We start from the raw sequence: 26,051 nt of genomic DNA on the forward strand, positions 1-26,051 counted from the left end.
AAGGGTTGAAAATTTTTTGGGTCATGAAATTCTGTAAAATTATGGCCGTTTTATATCTCCCACTTTGAACCACGTATTCGTAACGAATTTTGTTCTCTTGTACACTTTGTTTTTCTCAATTATAAACTATAGTTATTTTGTGCACAGATCTATAAATGTAGAAGAAATAAAGGGTTGAAAATTTTTTGGGTCATGAAATTCTGTAAAATTATGGCCGTTCTATATCTGCCACTTTGAACCACGTATTGGTATGGAATTTTGTTCTCTTGTACACTTTGTTTTTCTCAATTATAAACTATAGTTATTTTGTGCAAAGATCTATAAATGTAGAAGAAATAAAGGGTTGAAAATTTTTTGGGTCATGAAATTCTGTAAAATTATGGCCGTTTTATATCTCCCACTTTGAACCACGTATTCATATGAAATTTTGTTCTCTTGTACACTTGGTTTTTCTCAATTATAACCTATAGCTATTTTGTGCACAGATCTATAAATTTGGATGATATAAAGGGTTGAAAATTTTTTGGGTCATGAAATTCTGCAAAATGATGGCCGTTCTATATCTCCCACTTTGAACCACGTATTCGTTTGAAATTTTGTTCTCTTGTACACTTTGTTTTTCTCAATTATAAACTATAGTTATTTTGTGCACAGATCTATAAATGTAGAAGATATAAAGTGTTGAAAATTTTTTGGGTCATGAAATTCTGTAAAATTATGGCCGTTCTATATCTCCCACTTTGACCACGTATTCGTATGAAATTGTGTTCTCTTGTACACTTTGTTTTTCTCAATTATAAGCTATAGTTATTTTGTGCACAGATCTATTAATGTAGAAGGTATAAAGGGTTGAAAATTTTTTGGGTCATGAAATTCTGTAAAATTATGGCTGTTCTATATCTCCCACTGTGAACCACGTATTCGTATGAAATTTTGTTCTCTTGTACACTTTGTTTTTCTCAATTATAAGCTATAGTTATTTTGTGCACAAATCTATAAATGTAGAAGATATAACGGGTTGAAAATTTTTCGGGTCATGCAATTCTGTAAAATTATGGCTGTTCTATATCTCCCACTGTGAACCACGTATTCGTATGAAATTTTGTTCTCTTGTACACTTTGTTTTTCTCAATTATAAGCTATAGTTATTTTGTGCACAGATCTATAAATGTAGAAGGTATAAAGGGTTGAAAATTTTTTTGGTCATGAAATTCTGTAAAATTATGGCTGTTTTATATCTCCCACTTTGAACCACGTATTCGTATGAAATTTTGTTCTTTTGTACACTTTGTTTTTCTCAATTATAAACTATAGTTATTTTTTGTACAGATCTATAAATGTAGAAGGTATAAAGGGTGAAAATTTTTTTGGTCATGAAATTCTGTAAAATTATGGCCGGTCTATATCTCCCTCTGTGAACCACATATTCGTATGTAATTTTGTTTTCTTGTCCACTTTGTTTTTCTCAATTATAAGCTATAGTTATTGTGTGCACAGATCTATAAATGTAGAAGGTATAAAGGGTTGAAAATTTTTTTGGTCATGAAATTCTGTAAAATTATGGCTGTTTTATATCTCCCACTTTGAACCACGTATTCGTATGAAATTTTGTTCTTTTGTACACTTTGTTTTTCTCAATTATAAACTATAGTTATTTTGTGCACAGATCTATAAATGTAGAAGGTATAAAGGGTTGAAAATTTTTTGGGTCATGAAATTCTGTAAAATTTTGGCCGTTCTATATCTCCCACTGTGAACCACATATTCGTATGAAATTTTGTTCTCTTGTACACTTTGTTTTTCTCAATTATAAGCTATAGTTATTTTGTGTACAGATCTATAAATGTAGAAGGTATAAAGGGTGAAAATTTTTTTGGTCATGAAATTCTGTAAAATTATGGCCGGTCTATATCTCCCTCTGTGAACCACATATTCGTATGTAATTTTGTTTTCTTGTCCACTTTGTTTTTCTCAATTATAAGCTATAGTTATTGTGTGCACAGATCTATAATTTTAGAAGATATGAAGCAGTAGTTCCTTAACCGGTGTTCCGCGAATATGGTTCAAGTGTTCCGCGAAATTTCAATTTTAAATGTATTGAAATTTAGAAACTTAGGAAAGATAGGAAAGCAAAAATTTGTTCCTTTTTTTCTTAATTTGAATTTAATTTTAGGTTCTTGCTAAATACCGAATTTCAAATTATTTAATGTTAGTGTTCCGCGAGAAAAATATATACATATCATTGTGTTCTGCGTCTATGAAAAGAACCATTATGAACCACTGCTCTAAAGAGAAGCGAGAGTTATCATTGAATTTTTTCTACTTTTAAATTAACTGATATGCTACCCCGTAACTTATGTATAATCCAATTTAGATAAAATCAAATTTCGACATAACACGATCGCTGCGTTATACTCGTTCGTTTGTCTTTCTCAATGTGAGATTTTCATTTTAGTTTGTGATTTTTGTTATGTAAAACTTTATATTTTTTTTCATTTAGGATCTCGAATGACCCCCAGATGGTCATTTTCAGGTATTGCTTTAACAACGCCTTTTACTGAACTATTTAATTGGTACACTACTGATATCCCAGTTTCATCTTCATTGAGTCTCATCATCGCCCGCCTCATTTTTTCGAGAGCATTTTTTAAGCACAACCATTCAGTTTAGATGTTTAAATCAGCAAGCTGGAGAGTCCAAATTTCCAGAAAGAGCCGCTCTTTGCTAGGTTATAATTGTTAAGAAAAATATGATTTAGTCCCACAAAACATTGTTGTTTTTATTTCTTTTTTCGATAACCCTGGCCTAGTTAAGCGAGAGAGCAATTCTCATGTTAAAAAATTAATAAATAAATAAAAATATTTTTACTTTATTTTCAAATTATCAGGTTCTGAAGGATACAGAGTTGGTGATGGTAGCGAAACCACTGGTACTAATCCTGGTGGATCATTTTTAAGTAAAACTGTGGCTATAACACTTGGTGCAGCTGGAGCGTATATGGTTCTAGTTATTGGCCTTATGGCTTATTGCAGATGTAGAAGTAAAAGAAATAAACAGCAGTTAGCCAATGAACAGCAAGATCCTGTGTGTATGTAACCCTATCCTATTTAATTTTATAACATATAGTAACCTCTAAATTTAGAAATCTTCAGTAAACATAATTAATTTTGTACCTACTCTAGTGCAAGTAGAAGCTGGGCATTCAGGTAGTGATAGAAAAATTGTTTGCAACGGTGACGCTGGTGGGCATCAGAGTGATGGCGACATTACTGCTCATTCTCATGCATCGTCCACTAGCTCCACGACAAGAAATTATGGCAGACTCACAGTAACTCGCGACCAATTAACTGACATGATGGTGCTTGGTAAGTTCAACATTAATTTTCTTCTTTTATCTCTGACATTTCGAATTTTCTTCTATCGTCTTAATTGGTTCATTAAGAGGCGGTTTCTCCTATCAGTTTTTCACCATTGAAAAATACTTTTAGATTGATTCTTGGGTCAATCTTATGAATTTGGGAGAAAATTAGATACCTGTCAAAATTAACGAAAATAAAGAAAGAACTATTATCATTAGATTTGTGATTTCGGTTTCAAACTAAATTATTAGGTTAATTCAATTAAACACAATTTTTTAAAGCTTCTTCTGTTAATGTAGTAGTATTAAATAATGTGATCCCTGCTTATAATTTTTTTTTTTTTATAGTAAAATATAATTTTGTTGGCAACTAAAAATAGTTTTCAATCCAAAAATAAATCTATTCATATTAAGTTGTTAAAATTAAAATTAAAATTAAAACAGGACGTGGCCAATTTGGAGAAGTATGCCTTGCTCGAGTCATAACAACGAATGGTGAACCAAACGCCGACGGCACACCAACTGCCACAGGTGATATGGTTGTAATGGTTAAGGCATTGCAAGAGACTAGGGATGAGACTGTGCTTACAGATTTCAAACGAGAATTAGATCTTTTTGGTCGATTGGATCATCCCAATGTAGTGAAATTACTGGGCCTTTGTACAAAACAACATCCGCATTACATGATTCTCCAATATACTGATTGGGTGAGTACTGTAGGTTATTAGTACTTCTTCATTGCTGGAATGTTTTGAACCATAGTTTTGAACTTTAGAACAAACGCATCCACACACATTTCTTAATTTGATGTTCACCTACGTTCTAAAGTACTATTGTTGAAATTTTCTGTCAATCCGAAAGTATTAATGTATTATTTGTCTGATTCTCTACTTTTTGATTACTTTAAACATGGAACGTATCCTCACAAATCCTACAATTTTATTTTATTTACACTCTTTGAAAACATTAGTAGAGAATAAAGGTAAACCTTCGATGATCTAGTGGAGCAATGAGAAAGATGTGTTTTATCCCGGTTGCCTTTATATTAGTTCTGAGAATGAATTATCAGTATTTTTTTTATAAGTAGAATAACTAAAGAATTTGATTCTTTTTTTTCAGGGTGATCTAAAGCAGATGTTACTAGCTACTAAAAACAACCGAAAAGATAAGCCAAAGCCACCTGAAATGACTGCCAAAACTATTATCTCTCTCATTAGGTTAGTAGGTAGAATACGTCGCATAAAACAAACAAAAAATATATAAACTCATACCACAGACATTCTTGATTACTTGATAGAACTACACGCATATTTCTCAAGACAGATAAGTAAAAAATATTGGGTTTCTGCTCCTCTTAGTATATTTTAAATATAATAATTATCATCACATCACAGTTCTAATCAAAATTGGAAAATTCTTGAAAATACATTTAATATTTATGGTCCAGAAATAAAAAAAATAAAAAATCATATATTAGAATTAGTTGAGCACAACGGATGAAGTATACATATAATATATACTATATATAAAAAAACATGAGTATTGAAGTAGAACAGTAATAATACAAACAATATAAGTGTAACTGACTGCATATTTAATGTTCTGCTGATGTCTTAATTAATTAGTGTTTGTTTTTTAGATGGGTTTGCCTTGGTATGGAACATTTGTCAAATCATAGACTTGTGCACCGAGACCTTGCTGCCAGAAACTGTCTTGTAACATCTGATCTCTCTGTAAAAATATCTCTATCTGCTTTATCATGTGATGTCTATCGAAACGAATATTTCCTTCATAGAAATAAGGTTAGAAACATAGATAAGTTTTATTTTATTTTTTACAGCAATTAGCATCTTATATACTCGTAGATTATAATTTGTGTTTTGTTTGCTTAATAATTATTAATAAACCTGTTTTAAGAAAAATTAGACAAATATACTTCTTTTTCTAGCTGCTTCCAATTCGTTGGATGCCACCAGAAGTAGTTGCTGAAGACGACTTTTCAACTAAATCTGATGTATTCTCATTTGGTGTGACTGCTTGGGAGATATGTTCGGGTGGCGATTTACCACATGGTGGTCGTTCTGATCAAGAAGTACTTTCATGTTTAGATGAAAATGGTGGACTACAGTTGATCTGTCCTCAGGATAGTGATGTCCCAGAAAGTGTAGTCCAATTAATAACTGAATGTACCTCACCTAGACCAGCAGATCGGCCCGCATTTTCAAATCTTGCGCTACGACTGTCTGACATGCTTTCATCTCTACATTAGATTTAATAGTATTAAGATTCATAATCATTCTAGGTGTTATTCCATTTTTTTCTTAAAATCGAATTTTCGTTTCATTAGTTGAAGTTAAGAAAGGAAAAAGCCTGAAGATATATTTTAGCCATTTTTACTTCTCATTGACTCGCCTTCTATCTTGTGTTGTGTGATCAATATTCGTTATTACAAAAAGCAATTATTTCTGTCAAAAACTTTATCTAAATGCCCTACCAAATTAGAAATTAATGATTTCAACTCCCCTGAGAAGTAAGTTTAATATTAAAGAAATGAGTAGAAATTAAACAGTTAATTTCTTCCAACCGAAAAAACTACTTCTCCATAATGTAGGAAATTTATCAACATAATGCTCTGGAATAAGCTGGAGAGTCTACTTTCTAACATATCAAATTTTATTATTATTTTTTTGTGTCAGACATATTGTTAGCTACTATGACAAAGTATCAATTAAACACTAATAAGAATCGTCATCCTTTTTTCGTATCGATTCAGTTCCATATTGGAAATTTAACTATTCGTTCCAAATGCCTGAATAAGATATACTATGAAATTAATAATTATTTTATAAAAAATACAAAATTAAAAGAAAAAAAATCAAATTCTTGAAAGTTTACATTAAAAAAATTGGTGGAATCATTGTTGTAAGTGCTAGTCAATGTATGTGCAACATTAAAAAATATATGTGACAATTATTTGTGGCATAATTAATAGCTGATTTCTTTTTTTGTGGGATTATCAACAACCATTTAAACATTAAAAAGACAAAATTATATTAATTACAATTTTACTTTTCTATATTGTACTAGTTAAGAGAAGGTATTCGTAGCAGCGGGAAATATTTTAAAGCTTTCTGCGGCACAAATATTTTGTGAATAATTTATTTCTAAGTTATGTTTTCTTCTTATTTATTTGTGTGGTATATTGTTTAACTTTTTTGAAACGAAATTACTTTTTTATCTTTATAAATATGAAAAGAAAACGATTATGAATCCAATTATTTGAATTTGGAAAACACAAACTTTTTATTATTCTTTGATGAATGTTAAGAAAAAATTCCTTAAGTGTTAAGTATAGCGTAACAACCAAATTAATTCAATTCTAAGTCAGTTTTTATAATTTAAAATTAATTAAAAACTGTATATATATTTGTGCTTTGTAAATAACACTGCTATAATATCATTTCGTCATTAAGAAACAAACTTATTCAGTCGTAAAAATACTTTTCTGAAACTTTAGTGTTTGCAGATCTGGAATTATTTTCTAAAATTACCAAAATTTAGGTTCCTAATTTTTAGGATAAAGTCATAAAAATAATTTCATTTTATATTATCAAAAATTTGCTACAATTTAATTGAGAATTTTGTTTTCATTTATTTAAGTTTTCTTTTTCTAGTCAAACCATAGTTTCTATACTACTCTGGTTAAAATTAATGCAAAAGAACTAAAAAAAAAAAAAAAAAAAAAGAAAGAAATTTTGTACAGATATATGATAGGTAAATTAAAATAATAAATCAAATTGTTGAGGACACGTGTTTTATATTAATTTTTATACTTTTATATTTATATTTTTGACTTAAGTGATATTTGGATTAAAAATGAAATTTTATTTTAAGATTTTGTATTTTTACTTCTTCTTTTTCTTTGTTTTTGTAGATATTTTATATATTTGTACATATCACTTGTACTAAAGAAGCATTTGTATCTCTTTTTTACTTTATATTATAAATATTGTAACTAAATTTGTTTCATTTTTCTACATCCTTTACCTGGAATTTACAAATAGTAGTTGTATGTTAACTTCTCTAAAATTTAAAGGAAACATCTGGGAGAATTCCATATATTCAATAGAATGTTTTAAAGTTAAATGGTTTAATTAAAAACATACAACCGGTGTCATTTAGATTAAAAAGTAAATTACTGTAAAGTTCTCTGGCACAGCATAAGTACGCTTTTAATTTCATATTTAAGTATATTAAACCGTAACAATAATAGGAAGCGTTAAGATTTATATTCTAAAAAGTCATTAGCTACTTTTTACAGTTTTCTTATTTAGGGTTCCGATGGTGACCTCTGCTAAATTAAAAACTAACTATTGAGCATTTTTGTTGCTAAAGGGCATTGCGCGTGAAAATTCAGAAGTTTTACTTAAAACCAATGTAAGATCTTTGTAGAAGATGATTTAAAGTAGATGGTGGAATGCTTAAATAAAGTTGAGAGTGCAGTTGATTCTATAAATTTCCACACACCTAATTACATCGGCCGAATGAAAACTGACTCTCTTCACTGTGCAGTTTAAACGTTTGTTGAGGTCGTAGGTAGTTGTTAAGAATGGACGAGAGAAAGAAAGGACAAAAATTTTCTTTTAAATTCCTAAAAAAGTTTATTTACTGGGCTGAATCACTGGAGATTTTTTTTTTTTTTTAATTGAGAAGACTTATAGAGTTCTTTTCATACTGGTTTTTGGTTAAAATCTCTCTGGCTGCTTCGTCACAAAAGTTCTGCAATAAATTATGCTCGAAAGATACTGAATTAAATTCTAGAAGGCTCCCTTTTTATAGACAAGTGTCTTGATCTGTTTCTTCTCAGAAAACTTGATGGCAGGAGTTACATAGGATGATTGTTTCTTAACCTGACAGTAATATGCCAATCACTCACTGCAAGTAAAATCAATTATTATGGATTTAAATTATAAATTTGACCTGAGCAAAATTGTCAATTTGCAATACTTCTTCATACCTTGCTGTCAATTAGGAAAAATTATATCTAAGTATTGTAAAAATAACTTACTTGAGCCTCTTGATAATTAATACTGATGCCTACAAAACTGACAGTTTCAATTTTAAATCAGAAACCTTAAAAATTAAAATCATGAATTTATCTTGGTGTGCATAAGAAGGCAGTAATGAAATGAAAGTTAAATTACATCATACTTTATTGTAACAATGTTTTTTGGTACAAAGATTATACCTTTAACATTTTCGGAAGATGGTGTAGTAAAGTAACTTACTATTTATAATTTATCCTTAGTTTAAATCAACTTACAAATCAATTCGTTTGTTACAGCATAACTGTAGTAAAATTCGAAATATTTGTGAGCATTTCTTTAATACATTGAACATTGTCCAACCAAGTACGCAGGCAGAGGCCTTGTTGCCTTAGTACAATTACAATTTTTTTTTTCATAAAAAGAGTAGGTGAAACATAAAACTTCTGCATTTTTTGCTTAGTAGATATTAAATATGTTTTCGTTGGTTCGAAGGAATTAGTATTGCACAAAATCTGTCATAAGCGCGCGATGGCTGAATGGTGTTTGAGGCTATTCTGACAGAAAGATACGTTTGTCAAATCGAAGTGGAATTATTCTAGTCTTAACATTGTATTTAATTTGAAAAAATTAGAGGATCCGTATGTGATAATGCAACTGATATTTAATGTCTTAATATTTTTTTTTTTTAGGAAAACAATATAAACTTCAATCTTTAAATTAATAGACCAGTAAAGACTTGATTTCTTGATTATAATTTCTAATTTAACAGTTTGCCCATACACATACATAATCACTTACAAACACTTTTTTAAAATTTAGGCCTATTTTCATTTCACTGATTTAGTTAGATTTCTTTTTTTCTTTAGGAACAATTGAAAATAACTAGGCCTAACATAATTTATACTCTTTTACAAGTACAATTATATAAACTGAAAGCAATTCTTACAGCCTTTAAACTGTAGTTTATTAAAGCAACTCACTGATATAAATAAAATAATGGAATCATCAAGATTTGTTATTTTTTATATCCAGTTGAACATTGACTGAGAGAACTCGCGATTACTTGGCAAATTTTTACTTAGACAGAGTTGTCCTTGGCAACTTTTAAATGATTACAAATTAATGATGTATTCAAAAAATATCACACGTTAGAACTTATCATGGAGTAAGAGAGAACAAAACTAATAAATTATAAGTGCATATCTTGTTGAAGAAACTAAATATTCAACAAAGAAAACAAATTACACTTGTGTAATTTATGAACAGACAATTGATTTTAATTACCTACTACCGCATTTACAATTTGTATTGTTTTACTCGCGCAAAGTTAACAGGAGTCAAACGCAAATAAAATAGCTTTTGCTAGCTACTAAAATCCTTAAAATGAATTTGTATTTACATCATAATTTGCTTAAAAATAAAATCTGCTCCATTATTTGAAATCGAAAGACAGAAAGAATTAACAGTTAAAACATTGGCACGTTAGAAAATTGATTTCAATTGGGGTCAAAATTGTCCCAAAAATAATACGGTTCATGCTTGTAGTTAAAGCGAAATTTGCTTTTTAACCAACATTTACTTTTTGCAAAAATAAATAATGAACTCACTTTTCTATAAAAAATTTCTATATATACCGACCCATGTCCCGCAGTCTCTAGTCGAACAACCTTTTAATATTATCGTTTTTCTGATGGTAAATGTAATAATTTTTGCTAGTAGCCCATACATAACATTGCCAGACAACTTTTTCAAAAAACATACCCTCAACCTGGTAATGACCCGCAATCGATGAAGAGAATGGATGGGGAAAGCTAATGCCATAAAATAAAGATTAAAAGCTTCAACTATTTGCTATGTTTTGAGGGCCATCATTCACTCTCATAACTTCAAAGTAGAAATCATTTCGAGTTAGGTGTCTAGATAGTTCTCTGATTTGGCGAACTGCTGAAGTCAGTTTCCGAATGGCTACAAATAAAAATAACAGATAGGACTTGCATTATGGTCTCTCACAATGTTTTTTCTAGATAATCACTAACCCAAAGAGTTATTCATAATTGTATTAATGTTTCACGGGATAGCATATCTCTGCAATGTGCCGTTAAATGTGCATCATTTAAATTTCTTTATTATTAGTTGAACTTTAATCTGAAAACTGATAATAAAGATCTACTACAGTTTTCCTGAAAGGCCTTTTTTTGTTGTTGCTGAATTACAACGGATCAAAACTGTTCTGTTAAAGAGGGACAATCTAAACCTCAACTCTTATTAAAAGTGCACAGGAATATTCATTGTCAAAACTGTATAATTATGTTGAAAAAGACGATAGACAGCGTAATTGTAAATGAAAAGATACGGATTTGGAAAAAATATTGCAAGTAACTATTTACAAAACAAGTGTATTTTTATTTCTTTCTTTTTAGAAATCTTAATTCTTAATTTAAATCAATGTGTAGTTTCTTTTCGAAAAAAATATATATATATTTCGAATAATCAATAATAAACTAAATTAGTTTAATAATATAATTTTACATAATATACTTTAATTTTATTTTTTTAATAAAATCTTCCTTTATCTTTTTCTTGCATTTATTTTAAAGAATCAGCTTTTTTTCTCTCAAAGACAATTTACAATCTACATAAAATCACATTCACATTTATTAATAAAAATACTAATTTTTAGATTAAATACTTACTTATATAGTTTGTTACTTAAAGCAAATATATTTATTTTATTTTTTTTATCTAAAGGTCGCCTGCAGTACCTCACTTTATAAACTAAAAACTAAAATGCAATGAACCAATCACAGTCCAAACCATATTAGAGAATTAATTTTTTTTTAAAAAAAAGATTATACATTAACTGATAAACTAAAAATTAATTCACTTGCGAAATATAAGTGCCCAAAATTTAGGAGTTTCTTCAAATCTCTAGTAGCATATTTATTTGTAATTTAAAAGATATGTTCATTATAGCCACTTACACAAGGCCTATCTGAGATTTATTTCTGTCGTATTTGTTATAGGAAAAGGCATATTGATACAATTCCCTACTAAAATTTTACTTTTCCTTCCTGCTTTTACAAAGTTTGGCACTCTATTTAGTATTTACTTAGAGGTATATTCATCTTTGTTTTATAAATATAAACTTACCTATTATTTTTATATAAACAGGTTGCTGTATTTAATTAAAGAAAATGATATACTGCTGGTGGTTTAATCTGGATGCTTGATCACTCATCTTATTACTTACGATGATCCCAACCACCTGAGTTATAAAACCAAGAACTACTGTCCTCGCGTTTTCCCCAATTACCGTCCATGCTGTTATCCTGAAACAGTTTGAATTCTTTATTATTCTTTCAGATTTAACCGATTCGAAACCTCTTTATTTCCATATTATCTTACTAAATGCTTGGATTCTTGTAATTAATGAATCCTCAGAAATAACTGAAAACTCAGAACACTTTCACTGAACTCTCTCTCTATCATACACAAAGCTAGCTGATGTGAGCAGTTATTTTAGTTTAGCATTCGCCTCGGGCAAATTCTAGCTCGACAAATAATGTACACCACAGTTCACTTCAACTTTTAATATGTACTTGCACATCTACATTTAAGGAACTACAAGAGAGCTATCCTTTCAAAGTAGTTCTGCCATACTCAACACGAATTGAATCATTAGTTAAATAATAATTTAATTACTTCATTTCATTTAAATAACTCGTTATATAATTATAACACTGAATTTTCTTGGGAAAGGTACTTTATTTAAAATTTGAAGTTATAAACTAACACCATGTGGAGGAGGAGGCGGTGGTAGATAATCCATATTTGAGTAGTATCCTGAATAATTGTGTGAATAACCGCTACTATAACTGGATGCAGCACTAGACAGGGTGGAAGTTCCTAGTCTGCTGGTTTGGTCACTAGACTCCAGCACTGCGGGACTCCATATAGAAGAGTTACAGCCTGCAATTACAGATTTAAATTAACTTTTATTCAATAAATTCTTTACTTTATTGAACTCCAGTTTTACTAATTAAATACTAGGGTGTCCAAATTTTGCTTTTGGCTCAGAGTCGTGAAAAATTTACTTGTTTATCTCTATTTTTTTAAATAAACAAGTATAAGTACTAACTCATTTTTACTGTAATTAATTTTACACTTCATGTCTTTTACTTTAAATTCTGAATTACAGTAAAAGAAATAATACAACGCTTTTAAATCCTTTCTTTCATTAAATAAAAATACATATTTAATACATGAAAATTGAAACTAAATAAAATGCATTACTAAAACTAATTTCAATTGTCAGATATAACAAGCCAACATTATTTTAGTTTTACAAAAATGTGATAAAATTACTCGCTGTTTTCTTAATTATTACTTAATATAAATAAACTTATTCAGAATACATAATAGATATTACAATATTAACCTCCACATAATGAATGGTGAAGAAGTCTTTCAATTTCCAGTGAAAACCTAGGTTTGAAATTTTAAAGAATTGCGATTCTTGCTCGTAATAGAAAAAAGAAATAATGTTTTACAAATATCCTTGATGTAAAATCTGATTTACTCTTATATTTGGTAACATCGGGTCCAAAAAAAAATAGTGGCGTGCTAATTACAACATATTCGCTACATAAAAATACATAATCTTTACTTACCACCAGAACTGTATCCACCCAACGACTGACTACTCTGCTTTGAGTAGATAGGAGGAGAGTCTCTAGATGTGTTATTACTATTAGCTGCCACAGTACTTCCTGATTTACTGGCGCTGATGGTGGGTGACGAAGAAATGACGCTGGGTGAAGATTTTGATTTAGACCCTCCACGTCCACTGCCACTAGTACTTTTATCTGAACTTGCTTGTGCTTGCTGTTGTTTCACTTGTTGGCGACACTTTGCTCTTCGATTTTTGAACCATACCTGAAGAAACATTGAATGAATTAAATAACTTTTTAGGAAGAAATATAACCTCTTCATGTTCTATTGCTGTTATTAAAGGCCAGGACGGTGTTCAGTTTCAATATTTTTAACAACTTCTTCTTTGATTTATTCAGAAAAAAATAATATTTTTAGATGCTCGCAAAGTAAAAGAAAATATTTATTTTCTACATAATGTCATGATTAATTTTTCAAAAAGATTTACTTTGAAATATTTCAATTGAGCAGGGTAAGAAATCCCTGTTAACGAACATTCATTTAAATGGGGGCTAAATAGAAGTTTTATTAAACACATTGGTATTTTTATATTTAAACAAAAACAATAAACTCAATAACAGAGAAAATAACTTGACAAAAATTAAAACTTGAATCTGTTATAAGTCGAGAAGTCAATTAATAATCATGTCCGAAATATTTATTTCCAATAGTTTGGATTAGATATAAATAAATTAAAGCAAATAATACAGACAAATTAAGGAGCAGGAAAGAGCAAGCAGTATTTTCAGCCAATCTTCTAGAATGAGATGGAACAAAAGATGAATCTATAGATGTTTTAATTCATACATTCTGAAGAGCAATTGGTGTGAACAAATGCATAAATTTAGTAAAAGATCAATTCCTAAGCTTTAAAGGTATTACTAAGATTTTCTTGATCTTAGTGTCATTACACATGACCTAACGAATAGTACGGCAAACTGTGTTTGACAAACTATGTTTTCAGTGAAATCAATTATCTCCTCTTTTACCAAACAATCTTCACTGCCATAATGAATATCTTGTATTCTGCAGCTCATTGCACAAAGTGTAATTATTACTCTTGAGTATCTTTTGAACTATTTTAAGGTGATATTGTTTGCAACCAAAATTATTAGCACACAGCATGTTAATGATTGTGAAGAGCAGCTTGCTAGTGTCCCAATGCTTGATCTGAGAACTGCACTTACACCAATGATTGATACGTCTTTAGAATAAGCCCTTACCGTATATATCAACCCTTTAGTAACAAATTTAGTGCGGATTTGTCTTTTCAGATCTATCTGGGACCGTTTTTCATCCACAATGGTCCCTCAGTGTGGCTTGTTTTGCCATTGCGTCTACCTCGTTCTCATCGGTATCGAAATGCGCTATTAATACAGGAGAAACCGACTTTCCCGACTTAATTAGCTCTAATCAAGTTTTGATAATTACAATTGAAGAGCTTGTTGCAAAAAAGAGTTAGCTACATTTTTTTCAGAAAATGTGTTTAGTGGCGCCCCCTATTGTATGTACAATTCTACATCTTTTGGTGCATAAACGAGTCTTTATATAGACTTGTTTATTATTACTTATTCTCTAACCTAGGTTAGATTTGGAGCAAAAATGAGTTTTCTACTGCAGATAACTTTCTTTTGCTCCAAACAGAAAAGATGACGCAATCAATCAAACAAAAATTTTTATATTAGGTTTAATTAATGTTTATATTAGGCGCCACGGTAGCCGAGCGGTTAGAGACGAGACCTGCGACGCTAATATGTATTGTGGTACTGGGTTCGATTCCCGGTCTTAGGCCTTGGATTTTATTTAATGGTTAATAAAAGAAATTTACAGTAAAGTATGTTTGCTAGTCGCCTCCGTCCACGACACCTAATTGGTAGTTGGACGTTAAGCCCCGCCTGAAAAAATAGGCGATTACTTTACTTTACTTTTTTTTTAACTTAATGTTTATATTAGGTAGATATTATTATTTTTCTTTTTGACAGGCGCAATAATATATCTAACATTCGCTTCGACAAGGCACAAAATGCCACTTAAAAGCTCAAAAACAAGAAATCTGTTGACTAAAGTACTTAATATGTACTCAAGTTTTACTGAAAATTATGATTTTGGTGCAAATAAGAGTTAGCTGCAAAATAACTTTTGCTAATAGTAAGCTTAAAAAAATGCCCTAGAAAGTTCAAATTGTGCCCCAAATGACCCCATCATAATATATTAACTAATCCTTACAGCAGACACAACATAAGGAATACATCTTAAAGCATATTTAGTTTTTTGTCCCTACTAAAAATTTTAAAAAACTGTAGATAACTCCTTTTTGCACCAAGCTCTTCAATTATTACATATTTTCACTTTTTATGGAGTGAAGTACTTTATGTAGAGTGTTAAACAAATAAGAAATTACAAAGAATTTTTATAATGTGAGATCTTTCAGGTAGAGTATTTCAAAGCCACCAGAATCGCTAACAGCTCCACCATAAACAAACACCAAACTAAAAGCAGTCAATTTATAAAGTGTCCTGAGATTTAATCACAGAATGATGAAATGCATAACCCACATTTGTAGTCAATTTCATGTTTAAAAACGGTACAGAAAAACCTTTTTTTGAAAACAATAATACTGTTTAATGCTGAGTAATCGCGGTATTATAGATAAATAATGTGTGTAAGAGTTCACACAAACTGAGCTAATGAAATATAAATATTTCCATCATATTCAATCACTCGATCAGTCATCTGTTTGAAAATAAAAGGGTGAGCAAACACCCGGAAATATTATTTTCGATAAGTTATGAATAATGTAAATCAAATTATGAATTGATGATTTGTTTGGTTGAAGAATGATCGGTTATGATGAAAGAGTGCGAAAGTTAACTATGGAAAAAGAAAAGTGGTTAAAAGTATACGCTGTTGTTATTGATAACATATGGACCAAGTTCCCACAAAATCTATATTTTATATACATAAATATAAAAGGATGTGTGCTGTATCGTGAAAACTAAGTAGGTTCTTCCTAAAGTGGGCGAGATTGATGGAAAGGGATGATAGTTTGGCGAGAATGTGAATAGAAAGAGACAGGAGATAGAGAGAGTGAATTGTAAGGGGATCAAATATATTGGGGGGGGGGTATACGTCCGCTGAGCGGAATGGAAGAGGAAAAGGGGCGCGAATAAACCTTTTATTTATGCTTCAGCGTTTACAACTTGCAATGAATTGTTACCAATAGAGGGAGAATTTAGCCAGAGCAAAATAACAACATCCAAACCATAACCTCAAAATATTTGGTAACTGAACATAAAAACTTTATTTTATTCAGAAGAAAAATATTGTCATTTTGCTAGCTTCAGATTTATTCACTAATTATTCTCTAAATTTTTTTAAAGATATCTTAAAAGGCCCAAAATTATACCAAACAATGAAACTTTGCAAAATGAAAGTGCTGAAATTAAACTGTGATACAATTTTTTAATAGAACCTATGAATGAAACAGTTACTTTCTCTTTCTCTAATCTTTATGATTCAAACGCAAAAGAAAAAAGTTTAAAACTATGAATTTAGATTAAATATTAGCTTGTTTCAATATTCTTTGGATGCACTTTAATTGAACGGTACTTATGACAACTGCATTACCATCTCAAATAAAATAATATTGCCTTAAAAATTATTTGAAATAAAAAATTAAAAAGCGTTAATAAATTACCGATATCGGGGCAGTTTTTGAGAAAATGATGGAAAAAAAAAATCAGTCAAATCGAATTTCCAGTCATGCGAAAAAACGTACCGAAAATTTGAGCTAGCATTTCATTAATATTATTTACACAAGAGTTACAACTGAGAACAATTATACGAGGGTCGTTTGAAAAGTCCGTGCAAAAATAAAAACTACTTAATTTAAAAGCAACAACTTAATAAGGCAGTACTTAATTTACTTTATCACCAAAAATAATATCTTCATGCATTTGAAAATGTTTCATCAGTTTAATTAGCACTGTTAATGATTCTTTCAGCAAACTAGATGTACTGAATAGATGTCGAGTCAGAGGGAATTTGGTAGCTAATGGTTAATAGTTGCCTTTATTTTCTTTTACAAGAGATTAACCAGTTAAGCGTGGAATTTAGTTTTAAAACCCCCATCACAGTGTGCGGAATTAAAATCAGACAATGATGTGTACGAGGGTCGTTTGAAAAGTCCGTGCAAAAATAAAAACTACTTAATTTTTTGGGGTAAACCTTTTTTATTTTTCAACATAGTCTCCTTTTAGGCTTATACACTTCGTCCAACGCTGCTCTAGTTTGTTGATTCCTTCCGAATAATAGGATTTGTCCAAGTCTGAAAAATAGCCATTCGTTTCTGCAATCACCTCCTCGTTTGAATAAAATCTTTTTCCCGCCAGCCATTTCTTCATATTGGGCAACAAATAGTAGTCCGAGGGAGCAAGTCTGGAGAATAGGGGGGATGTGAAACGTGTTGGAACCCTATTTCCATTAATTTTGCGACCATAACTGCTGAGGTGTGAGCTGGTGCGTTGTCGTGATGGAAAAGGACTTTTTTGTGCGCCAATCGTGGGCGTTTTTCTTGCAGCACGGTTTTCAAACGGTCCAATAACGATGAATAATATGCACCTGTAATAGTTTTACCCTTTTCCAGATAGTCGATGAGGATTATTCCTTGCGAATCCCAAAACACAGTCGCCATAATCTTTCCGGCCGAAGGAACGGTCTTCACCTTTTTTGGCGCAGATTCCCCCTTGGTAACCCATTGTTTAGATTGTTCTTTGGTCTCAGGAGTGTAGTGATGTATCCATGTTTCATCCACAGTGACGAAACGACGCTTAAAGTCCTGCGGATTCTTCTGGAACAGCTGCAAACCGTCCTTGCAACACTTCACACGATTTCGTTTTTGGTCAAGCGTGAGCAATCGCGGCACCCATCTTGCGGATAGCTTTGTCATGTCCAAATGTTGATGCAAAATATTATGTACCCGTTCATTCGAGATGCCCAAAGCACTAGCAATCGCTCGCACCTTCACTCTTCTGTCATCCATCACCATATCATGGATTTTATCAATGATTTCTGGAGTAGTAACCTCAACAGGGCGTCCAGAACGTTCAGCGTCACTTGTGCCCATATGGCCACAACGAAAATTTTGAAACCACTTATAAACTGTTCTAATCGAAGGTGCAGAGTCACCATAATGTTTATCAACCTTCTCTTTAGTCTCCTGAGGCGTTTTGCCTTTCATAAAGTAGTGTTTAATCAACACACGAAATTCTTTTTCGTCCATTTTTTGAAAATCACTCGACTTCCTCGATTCAAACGAATGCCAAACACAAAGAAATAGACCGATCTGGCTGGAACTTGGTGTGTATTCTTCCAAGAGATGCTACTAACTAAACATAACCTCGATACGCGCCAGTAGTGCTATCTCTCTGACTTTGCACGGACTTTTCAAACGACCCTCGTAGTACCACACTTTTTGGAATCTTCTTAAATAAATTTTACTGGAATGTTTGGTAAGGAAATGAGAAATCTTTATTGTGTGAAATGTATCGATAGTTTAAAGCATATATTTGGATCCCTCATGACAATAAATAAATAAATAAATAAAGTGAAAAAACGATCCAAAAAGTGAAACCTTATTCTGGCGTCTTCTGCCGGCAGCTGCACAAAATATTACAATTCACGTAAATTTGGTTTTTCAGTATTTGGAAATGGTCTGCATAGTTCTGTGTACGAAAAAAACAGTTTCCACCATTATAGTCTTAAGGGTGTATAGCTTTGTGGATTATATTAACGGAACTCAAATTTGCAAGAAGTCTAAATTTGATATTTCATCATACCTGTACAATGTTTTCGTCAAATTCAGTGAATATGAAGTTCCTCTTTAACAAAATGTGAATTTGTAACTTTTATTTTTAATTTTTGTCCTTGATAATTTATTTTAGGGTGCATGAGGGTTAGGTAAAATCCAATTTTACTTAAATATATATTGTATTATCACTGCATTGCTCGAACTTAGATATTGCTAATATGGAGTCATATTGACTCCATAATTTATTTTTTTTTTATATATATATTGATTTCAATTTTAATAATAAAATTTGCATTAAGGGATGAGAAATAATAGGAATTAAGAACGAAAAAACTAATTTTGTCCACAAATCGGCTTTAACATTTCACGCAGAAGGAATTAACTTCAACTTAGGATCGCAGTAATTTCAGTATTTTCTAGAACCCTGATTGGCTGCCTTCTGATCAGGGACTTCTCCATTTTTTTAATTACATTCACTATTTTTTCAATTACTGTGCGCTATTGACACGGATCGGAAATGACCCAATTCGCTACAGAAAATCAATTCTAGAAAGAGGCTTTTTTGAGCTTTGATACATGCTATAAAAATTTTGGTAGTTTATCACATAAGAATTTAGGCAATAAATGTTGACGAAACACAAATGACTGCCTTCAAGTTTTAAGATTAGCACACAAATTTCGATAAACTGAATCATTATGAAAAGATGAGAGTAGCAACCCAGTTTATTGAGCTTCCCTTTGTACGATACCGCTGAAACATTTGGGTCAAAAAAAGAATAAGCTTGAATGAATCTTGTTTTCGATTGCCATAATCCATGAAAATATAAATTTTGTGTCACTCAAAAATATCAAGAGGAAAATCTCAGAATTCTTCGCGAGGAAGGCAGCAGAGGGTTTGAAGTAGAAGGAAATTTCCCTGAATGGGCAACCAAATCTGGAGTCAAGTTAATAACAGAAAATCTACGTATATTACCAATCAGGAATCGAAATGACTCTTATGATTCAAGTAAACTAATCTGCAAAAAGAAACCAAGAATTCCACGGTCCTTCAGCTCGTGACTATCGAATGGTGAAAGAGTGGGGATAGCATATCTAAGAGCATTTCGGGTAGCTATGAGATTTGGGGAAACAGAGACCATTCCTATTTTTTTGGAGTCAAATTGACTCCAGATTGGCAATGCAGCGTTATTAAAATAGTAAATTTTGTTAATAGTAAATGTTTTGTAAAAGTTCCCTGTACAATATTTATCTAATTAAAACCGCGAGAAAATGTTATTTTGTTTTCATTTTATCGTAAATTTAGCGATGAAATGAAAATCAAAATAATTTTAAGTTTTGTAAACCCTAAAGAATAACAGAGCTCCCCTCCTCTCTTAACTAATTCAATCTGCACACTATAATCATTAGCTGTGTAAATGCGGAGGGCACTAACACGGAAGTTGTAGGAAATTGAAACAAGAATGTGTAAGAGTGCACTATTAGGGGCTAACAACCCTTAGAGTGGGATGGATTGCATGGATTAACTTAAGCTCCACTATATAGTCTTGACTACAGTTCTACACTCTTGTTAGCAATTCCATTCTGGTTGTGCCCCATAACCATATAACTTACCATCCTACATAAATTTTTAACAATGTTATTTTATTCTGATTTAAATTCAAATCTTAATTATACAAAATATGTGAAAATGTATAATTTATAAAACTAGATGGGATTTCCCAAGAACTGTATTATTTATTTAATTCAAGAATTTATTAACTTTCAATTCAAAGTTTATTTCAAACATTGTGTCTACTTATTATTTTCAGATTAAAGAACAAATGACAAAAAGGTAGACAGACAAACGTATAGATCAGGAAGTAATACAAGTGTGTGAAGCCATACTCGGAGTTTAACTTCTATGTCGAGGCTTCTTCTCATGACAAAGTTTAGAGCTGAAATCCCACTATCTGCTTTTCTTTATGTTCCTATACAATGGGCTATATATATATTATACATTGAAACGTGTCATAATTAAAGGTTTTTAACATGATAATGTATTTCATCTCACAAAAGCAGGTTCTTTGTTTGTTATTTTATTATTATTACTGAGATGGTGCGTATTCAAAATTATTGTAGATCGTAATAGTTTAAAAAAACCAAAAACAAAAATCAACGACAAATTTGCAGTAAGTAAACATTGAAGTTGGGTGTTTTCCAACATTACTGCGTTTTCTTGCCGTTTTTGACGATCAACCATTATACAACTGCCCTATTGGAGTGTTTTAATAATAAAAATGGAGGAATGGACAATATACTTTGTCTCTATCCTAAACATTGTAACAAAAAATTAAGAGCAAAGCAAAAAATAATAATAACGATAACAAAGTGTTATTAAAAACGCTTGGCCTTTTATTTGTTCGCTTAGTCCCCACTTTTATACATACATAATACTGAAAATGGAAGATCTCTCTTTTTTTATTTTATTTTTTTAAAAAAAGCAAATAAATAAAAGACACATTTTTGTTTTAATACATTTTGCATGGTTAAAAATCCATTAAATGTAACCTTCCTCTTCATATAGCTACAGACCGAAATCATTAATTTCGCTGCGATTTGTAAAAGAATGAGTTTGTGCGCATGGTTTTTGTTATACGTATATGCCTTTAAATGGATGGGGGACGCAAAATTTTTTTTTTATATATAAATGGAATAAATATTTTATTTGACAATTAAAAAGCATTGTTAAATGAAAAAACAAAACGGAAACTTTCAACATATTACCTCTTGTTTATTGTAACAATAGAACGTAATAGAAAATCAAGGAAATTAAAAAATGAGTACTGTTTTGGTTTTTAGAACTAACAATGAGCTTCGTGACTTATATGGCAAACCAGATCTGGTTTGTTTCATTAAAGCCGCCAGATTAAGATGGTTAGGGATGCCCGAAAAAAGAATTCCAAAAAAAATTGTTATATGGAAAGCCAGGGGGCAGAAGAAAACGAGCACGTACTCGCTTGAGAGGGCTGGACGAGGTCGAAACCGATATCAGAAGGCTGGGAATCAGCAGATGGAGACTCCGTGCTTTGGGTAGGGACGAGTGGAATGCTGTGCTGAAGGAGGCCAAGGTCCTTACAGCATCGTAGCGCCCTATAGTAATTAAGTTCTGTTTTGGTTTTTAGCGTTTTTATGATAAATGGATGGGTTATTCTATTACCATTCATTTGGTGTATAACTTAACTTCCGTCAGTTAATTTCAACAGACCGTAAAATATGACTTCAAATATACAGGGTGAACCAGTAAGTATTGCCCGCAGGCCTACTGTGTGTAGTACATCTAAAGTGGAGTTCAATGACTTATTGGCCAACTTCATATTTTCCACTGTTCTTGAGTGACGTCACTTTAATTTTTTTTTCTAAAATCATTACTTTTTTCCAATAAAAATGTTATTACTCAGAAAGTTTTAGTCCGAATTCGATTATGATGACACGGTTAGAAAGACAGATAAATTTTCTAAAAATTGATACCATTTTGAAGCATAAGTTATTTGTAACCTTTGACTTCCTTATTTTAAGACAATCTACTTTAAAAATTGACTACTGGTCCATCTAAAAGAGTTTTCAATGAATTAAACAACTTGATAAAAACACTGTTGTGTGCTCGTGAGCACGTTTTCTTGTAAAACAAACGTAATTTCTCATACGAAAATAAAAGGAATCCTGGAAAATGATATACCGTTTGAAAGCCCATTAAACAAGGAAACTTTTATAAAAAGTGCCAGCACCTAGGTCTGATAATGATCAAGTCAGGGCCTAATGAGTTTTATTAAAAATTTCGAATACTTTTATTTTTCTAGCATTCGGAGAAAGATTGAGGCTGTTTGGAGAATAACTTATGCTTCGAAATGGTATCAATTTTTAGAAAATTTATCTGCCTTTCTAACCGTGTCATCAGAATCGAATTCGGACTAAAACTTTCTGAGTAATTACATTTTTATTGGAAAAAAGTAATGATTTTAGAAAAAAACTTTAAAGTGACGTCACTCAAGAACAGAGGAAAATATGAAGTTGGCCAATACGTCTTTGAACTCCACTTTAGATGTACTACACACAGTAGGCCTATGGACAGTAATTACTGGTTCACCCTGTGTAAAATTGCCCAACATTAACAGAAATAATAATAAATAATAACTACAGTTCTTGAGACAAAATTAAAAGAATTCTAATTGGATTTCTCTAAAGATTTTTTGTACTCTGTTACTTCTCTTACAACCAACATTGCCGAGTCTCAACGATGGGTTCATTCTTGTGGGCAATTAGCCAGGTATCCTTTTTTTTTGACAATAATTTAAGTTTAGTGAAAGGAAATTATTGGAGGAAGAAAAAGTGACCACAGAAAATGCAAAAACTTTGGGAAAAGTTAAAATGAAATAGCCAAATGTTAGATATATGTATGGAGCGAAGTGTGACAAGAGTGAGTAAAGAATTGTAAATTTATGTAACGATACAAAGAGAAGCCAGGGTGAGGTATCCACATATAATAGCAGATACGTGTCCCCGTTATATGGACGGGGGCGGTGCCTCTTAATTAGGGGACGATATGCAGGCGCACGTCTTCTAGAAATGGGCCCTTATTCAAGTCATTCATTCAATGACTCTCTGATTGTAAGTCTCTGGGTTACAATCAGTCACCTAGCCACTCCAACCAGATGTACAATGCCCTCTATCAATTACACTACCCTCCTGTGCGAAAAGAATGAAAGCAAAAAAAAAAATACTTACGGACACCAATTCTTAACATTTGTTCATTCATCAACTAGCACAATAAAAAGTTTTTTGTTTGTCCTTTCTGTCTTTGGGACCTATTTCCTGTTTGAGAACTGAAATAATACTAACCTACATTTTTTTATTAAATTAAAACTAATTTCTTTAAAATTTAGCGAGCACTTAGATGGCAACTTGGCACGTGTTTTCAAAGCACGCCGTTCTTAGCTAAACTTATTTATCTTATATTATGACTATGTAAGATACATTGGGGTTTGCCTTCTATTAAATCAAAAGAATTATAATTTTCTGTCTTCGCCTTTAACAGTAACTTATCCTACAAATCCTACTGCTTTTTTCCTCCACTATTGCAATTATTTATTTGTTTTTGGTCTGTCTTTTTGGAAACAATAGCAATTAACTTAAAAACATGCAGCGGCTTTTAACCACAAGTCCACTATTTGAGGAGTAGGTTTCAATAACCTATCATCTGCGATAGTTACTGAAGGCCTTGTAGGGGATGATGATCTAGAAGTGAATGGAATTAGCACCCAAGGATGTTGATTTGTGAATGATAACGTAGGTTAGTAATTTTTTTACTATTAATTATTTCTAAATTTCATAAATAATAAATTACACGTGCTTCTGGGTATGTAATGTGAATAATGGGTTATTTTTTGTATTTTAGCCCTGTACTTATTTATTTTATAATGAACTATGCAAATTTTTGTTTTATACGGTTTTTCACTCAGTCATGTTTTCAGGTATTCTGTGGATTTTTCTTCAGTATAAATTTGGCGAATCAGGTTCAGCAATTGAGTCAAAGTTCCAGGTCAGAGAAATGTACACCTATGTCAGATGTAGGTAGTACCAAATTTGATGAATAATGGTTAACGCTAAGTGCTATTTTTGAGTTATTTTGAACATGATAATTTGAATAGGGGTTTTAAAATTTTGCGCTTAACTTGTAATATCTCATAACCAAAACGATGAATAAAGAAGGAGTCGTTGATGCATTTTGCTTTTGTTAGTTTTTGTACGTACACTTAGGAGTAAGCAAGGAAGTAAATAAGAAGAAAACGAAGTGCGCATGCACGAAAGGAGAAGGAACTCAATACCTGGGGAATCACCGCCTTCTCAATTGTACTGACTTTCTTCGGTGCTTACGGTCAATATCACTCCTTAAATATCACACAAAAATAAAAAAAAATAAAAAATCAAAATGCCTCCAGCTACTCGAATATTGGAAGTATAAGCAAATTTCATCTCCACTTAGCCAGGATAATGTCTCTTGGACCAAGTTCGACGAAAAGAAATCCAACTTATTTGCAATCTTTCGAATAATTTTGCACCACTCATCGAAATATTAGATCAACGACATGCTACGGAAGTTAAATATCGACTGAACAAGTTCCTTCTTCTTTACTAACCACTCTCTACGCCTGTAGATTGATATAAGAAATTCGTACCCAACCTAAAGAAAAAGTCACCTGGCTACGAACTGATCTGAAACGAACTTCCAAGAAAAGCTAAGAATTTAGGGTTTTGAAAATGGAGAATGTTTTGTTCTTTTAGAAACGATGAAAAAGAAGTAAAAGGATCGTCTTTAATTTCGCAGATTACTTGCACTAACCTAGATTGTACGAGGGTTGGCCAGAAAGTTGACGCCAACGCGAACCAGAGGATCTATTGTAGTACTTAATATTAACCTAAGTTTGAAATAACTCCAATGTGCTGCAAATCATTTTTCGTTTATCAAACCTGATGACTACATGATTAGAAAGTTCTTGGGATAAAAAGCGCTAAGTTCGCGGTTATGGCGGCGTTACAACGGCAGAGTGGTCTGTGGAAGAGGACCGATGAAGCTAAAAGCGTGAGCATTTCTTTTGAGCGGAAACACCGATTACTTATTCATACTCTTTAAATCTCTGTCCTTCGAACGCCTTTCCTAGACTGTAGAAATCCTCATCAGTTTAGGCCAACCAATCTGCTTGCTATCACTTTCTTACAAAATCCTAGAGAAGCTTCTTTCGAAATACTTTATCCTTTACCTAATGTAAAAACAAATTGATTTTATCATCAATCTACAGAATCGGTGATAAGATTTACTGCAGTTTGATGGCCGGTGAACACTCATTTGTAACTGATTTACTATAATCCTGCCAAATTTCATCAAAATCGGGCTGAGATTTACAGAGATGTTAGTAATAATAATTTTGGAGGGAGCCTCACATACATGGGGCTAACTCCTCCTCCTTTTGATGTACAGCGTCGAGACCCCCAAAAGGCACATCTACATAAAATTCCGAATCGAATGACACCTCATTCATGAAAACCGGTTCACGCGTTTAGGCGCCACGTTGTTTACAAAAAAGGTAACAAG

General features: G+C 31.6%; 2 protein-coding genes across 10 annotated transcripts in view; one reads left to right on the forward strand and one right to left on the reverse strand.

Moving 5' to 3' along the window:
- LOC141456548 (inactive tyrosine-protein kinase 7-like) overlaps nucleotides 1–7,371 on the forward strand; it is a 157,382-nt gene extending 150,011 nt beyond the window's left edge. Inside the window, exons 13-18 of one of the 2 annotated variants that reach the window (XM_074132685.1) lie at nucleotides 2,888–3,088; nucleotides 3,183–3,365; nucleotides 3,803–4,065; nucleotides 4,478–4,575; nucleotides 4,998–5,160; nucleotides 5,307–7,371. In XM_074132685.1, coding sequence (XP_073988786.1) covers nucleotides 2,888–3,088; nucleotides 3,183–3,365; nucleotides 3,803–4,065; nucleotides 4,478–4,575; nucleotides 4,998–5,160; nucleotides 5,307–5,627 — 1,229 coding nt within the window. In that variant the 3' untranslated portion in view covers nucleotides 5,628–7,371. The remainder of the gene's footprint in view (nucleotides 1–2,887; nucleotides 3,089–3,182; nucleotides 3,366–3,802; nucleotides 4,066–4,477; nucleotides 4,576–4,997; nucleotides 5,161–5,306) is intronic. The other variant, XM_074132686.1, reaches the window with a different exon arrangement.
- A 1,182-nt stretch (nucleotides 7,372–8,553) lies between these two features.
- The window catches only part of LOC141456549 (uncharacterized), a 64,256-nt gene continuing 46,758 nt past the window's right edge, over nucleotides 8,554–26,051 (reverse strand). For 7 of the 8 annotated variants that reach the window (XM_074132693.1, XM_074132690.1, XM_074132688.1 and 4 more), the window contains exons 5-7: nucleotides 13,077–13,341; nucleotides 12,200–12,375; nucleotides 8,554–11,735 (exon numbers count right to left, since the gene is read on the reverse strand). In XM_074132693.1, coding sequence (XP_073988794.1) covers nucleotides 11,649–11,735; nucleotides 12,200–12,375; nucleotides 13,077–13,341 — 528 coding nt within the window. In that variant the 3' untranslated portion in view covers nucleotides 8,554–11,648. The remainder of the gene's footprint in view (nucleotides 11,736–12,199; nucleotides 12,376–13,076; nucleotides 13,342–26,051) is intronic. The other variant, XR_012459854.1, reaches the window with a different exon arrangement.

This window comes from Rhodnius prolixus, unplaced genomic scaffold (assembly GCF_049639745.1).
Source record: "Rhodnius prolixus isolate KJV_2025 unplaced genomic scaffold, Rpr scaffold_4, whole genome shotgun sequence".
NCBI classification, from domain to species: Eukaryota; Metazoa; Arthropoda; class Insecta; order Hemiptera; family Reduviidae; genus Rhodnius; species Rhodnius prolixus.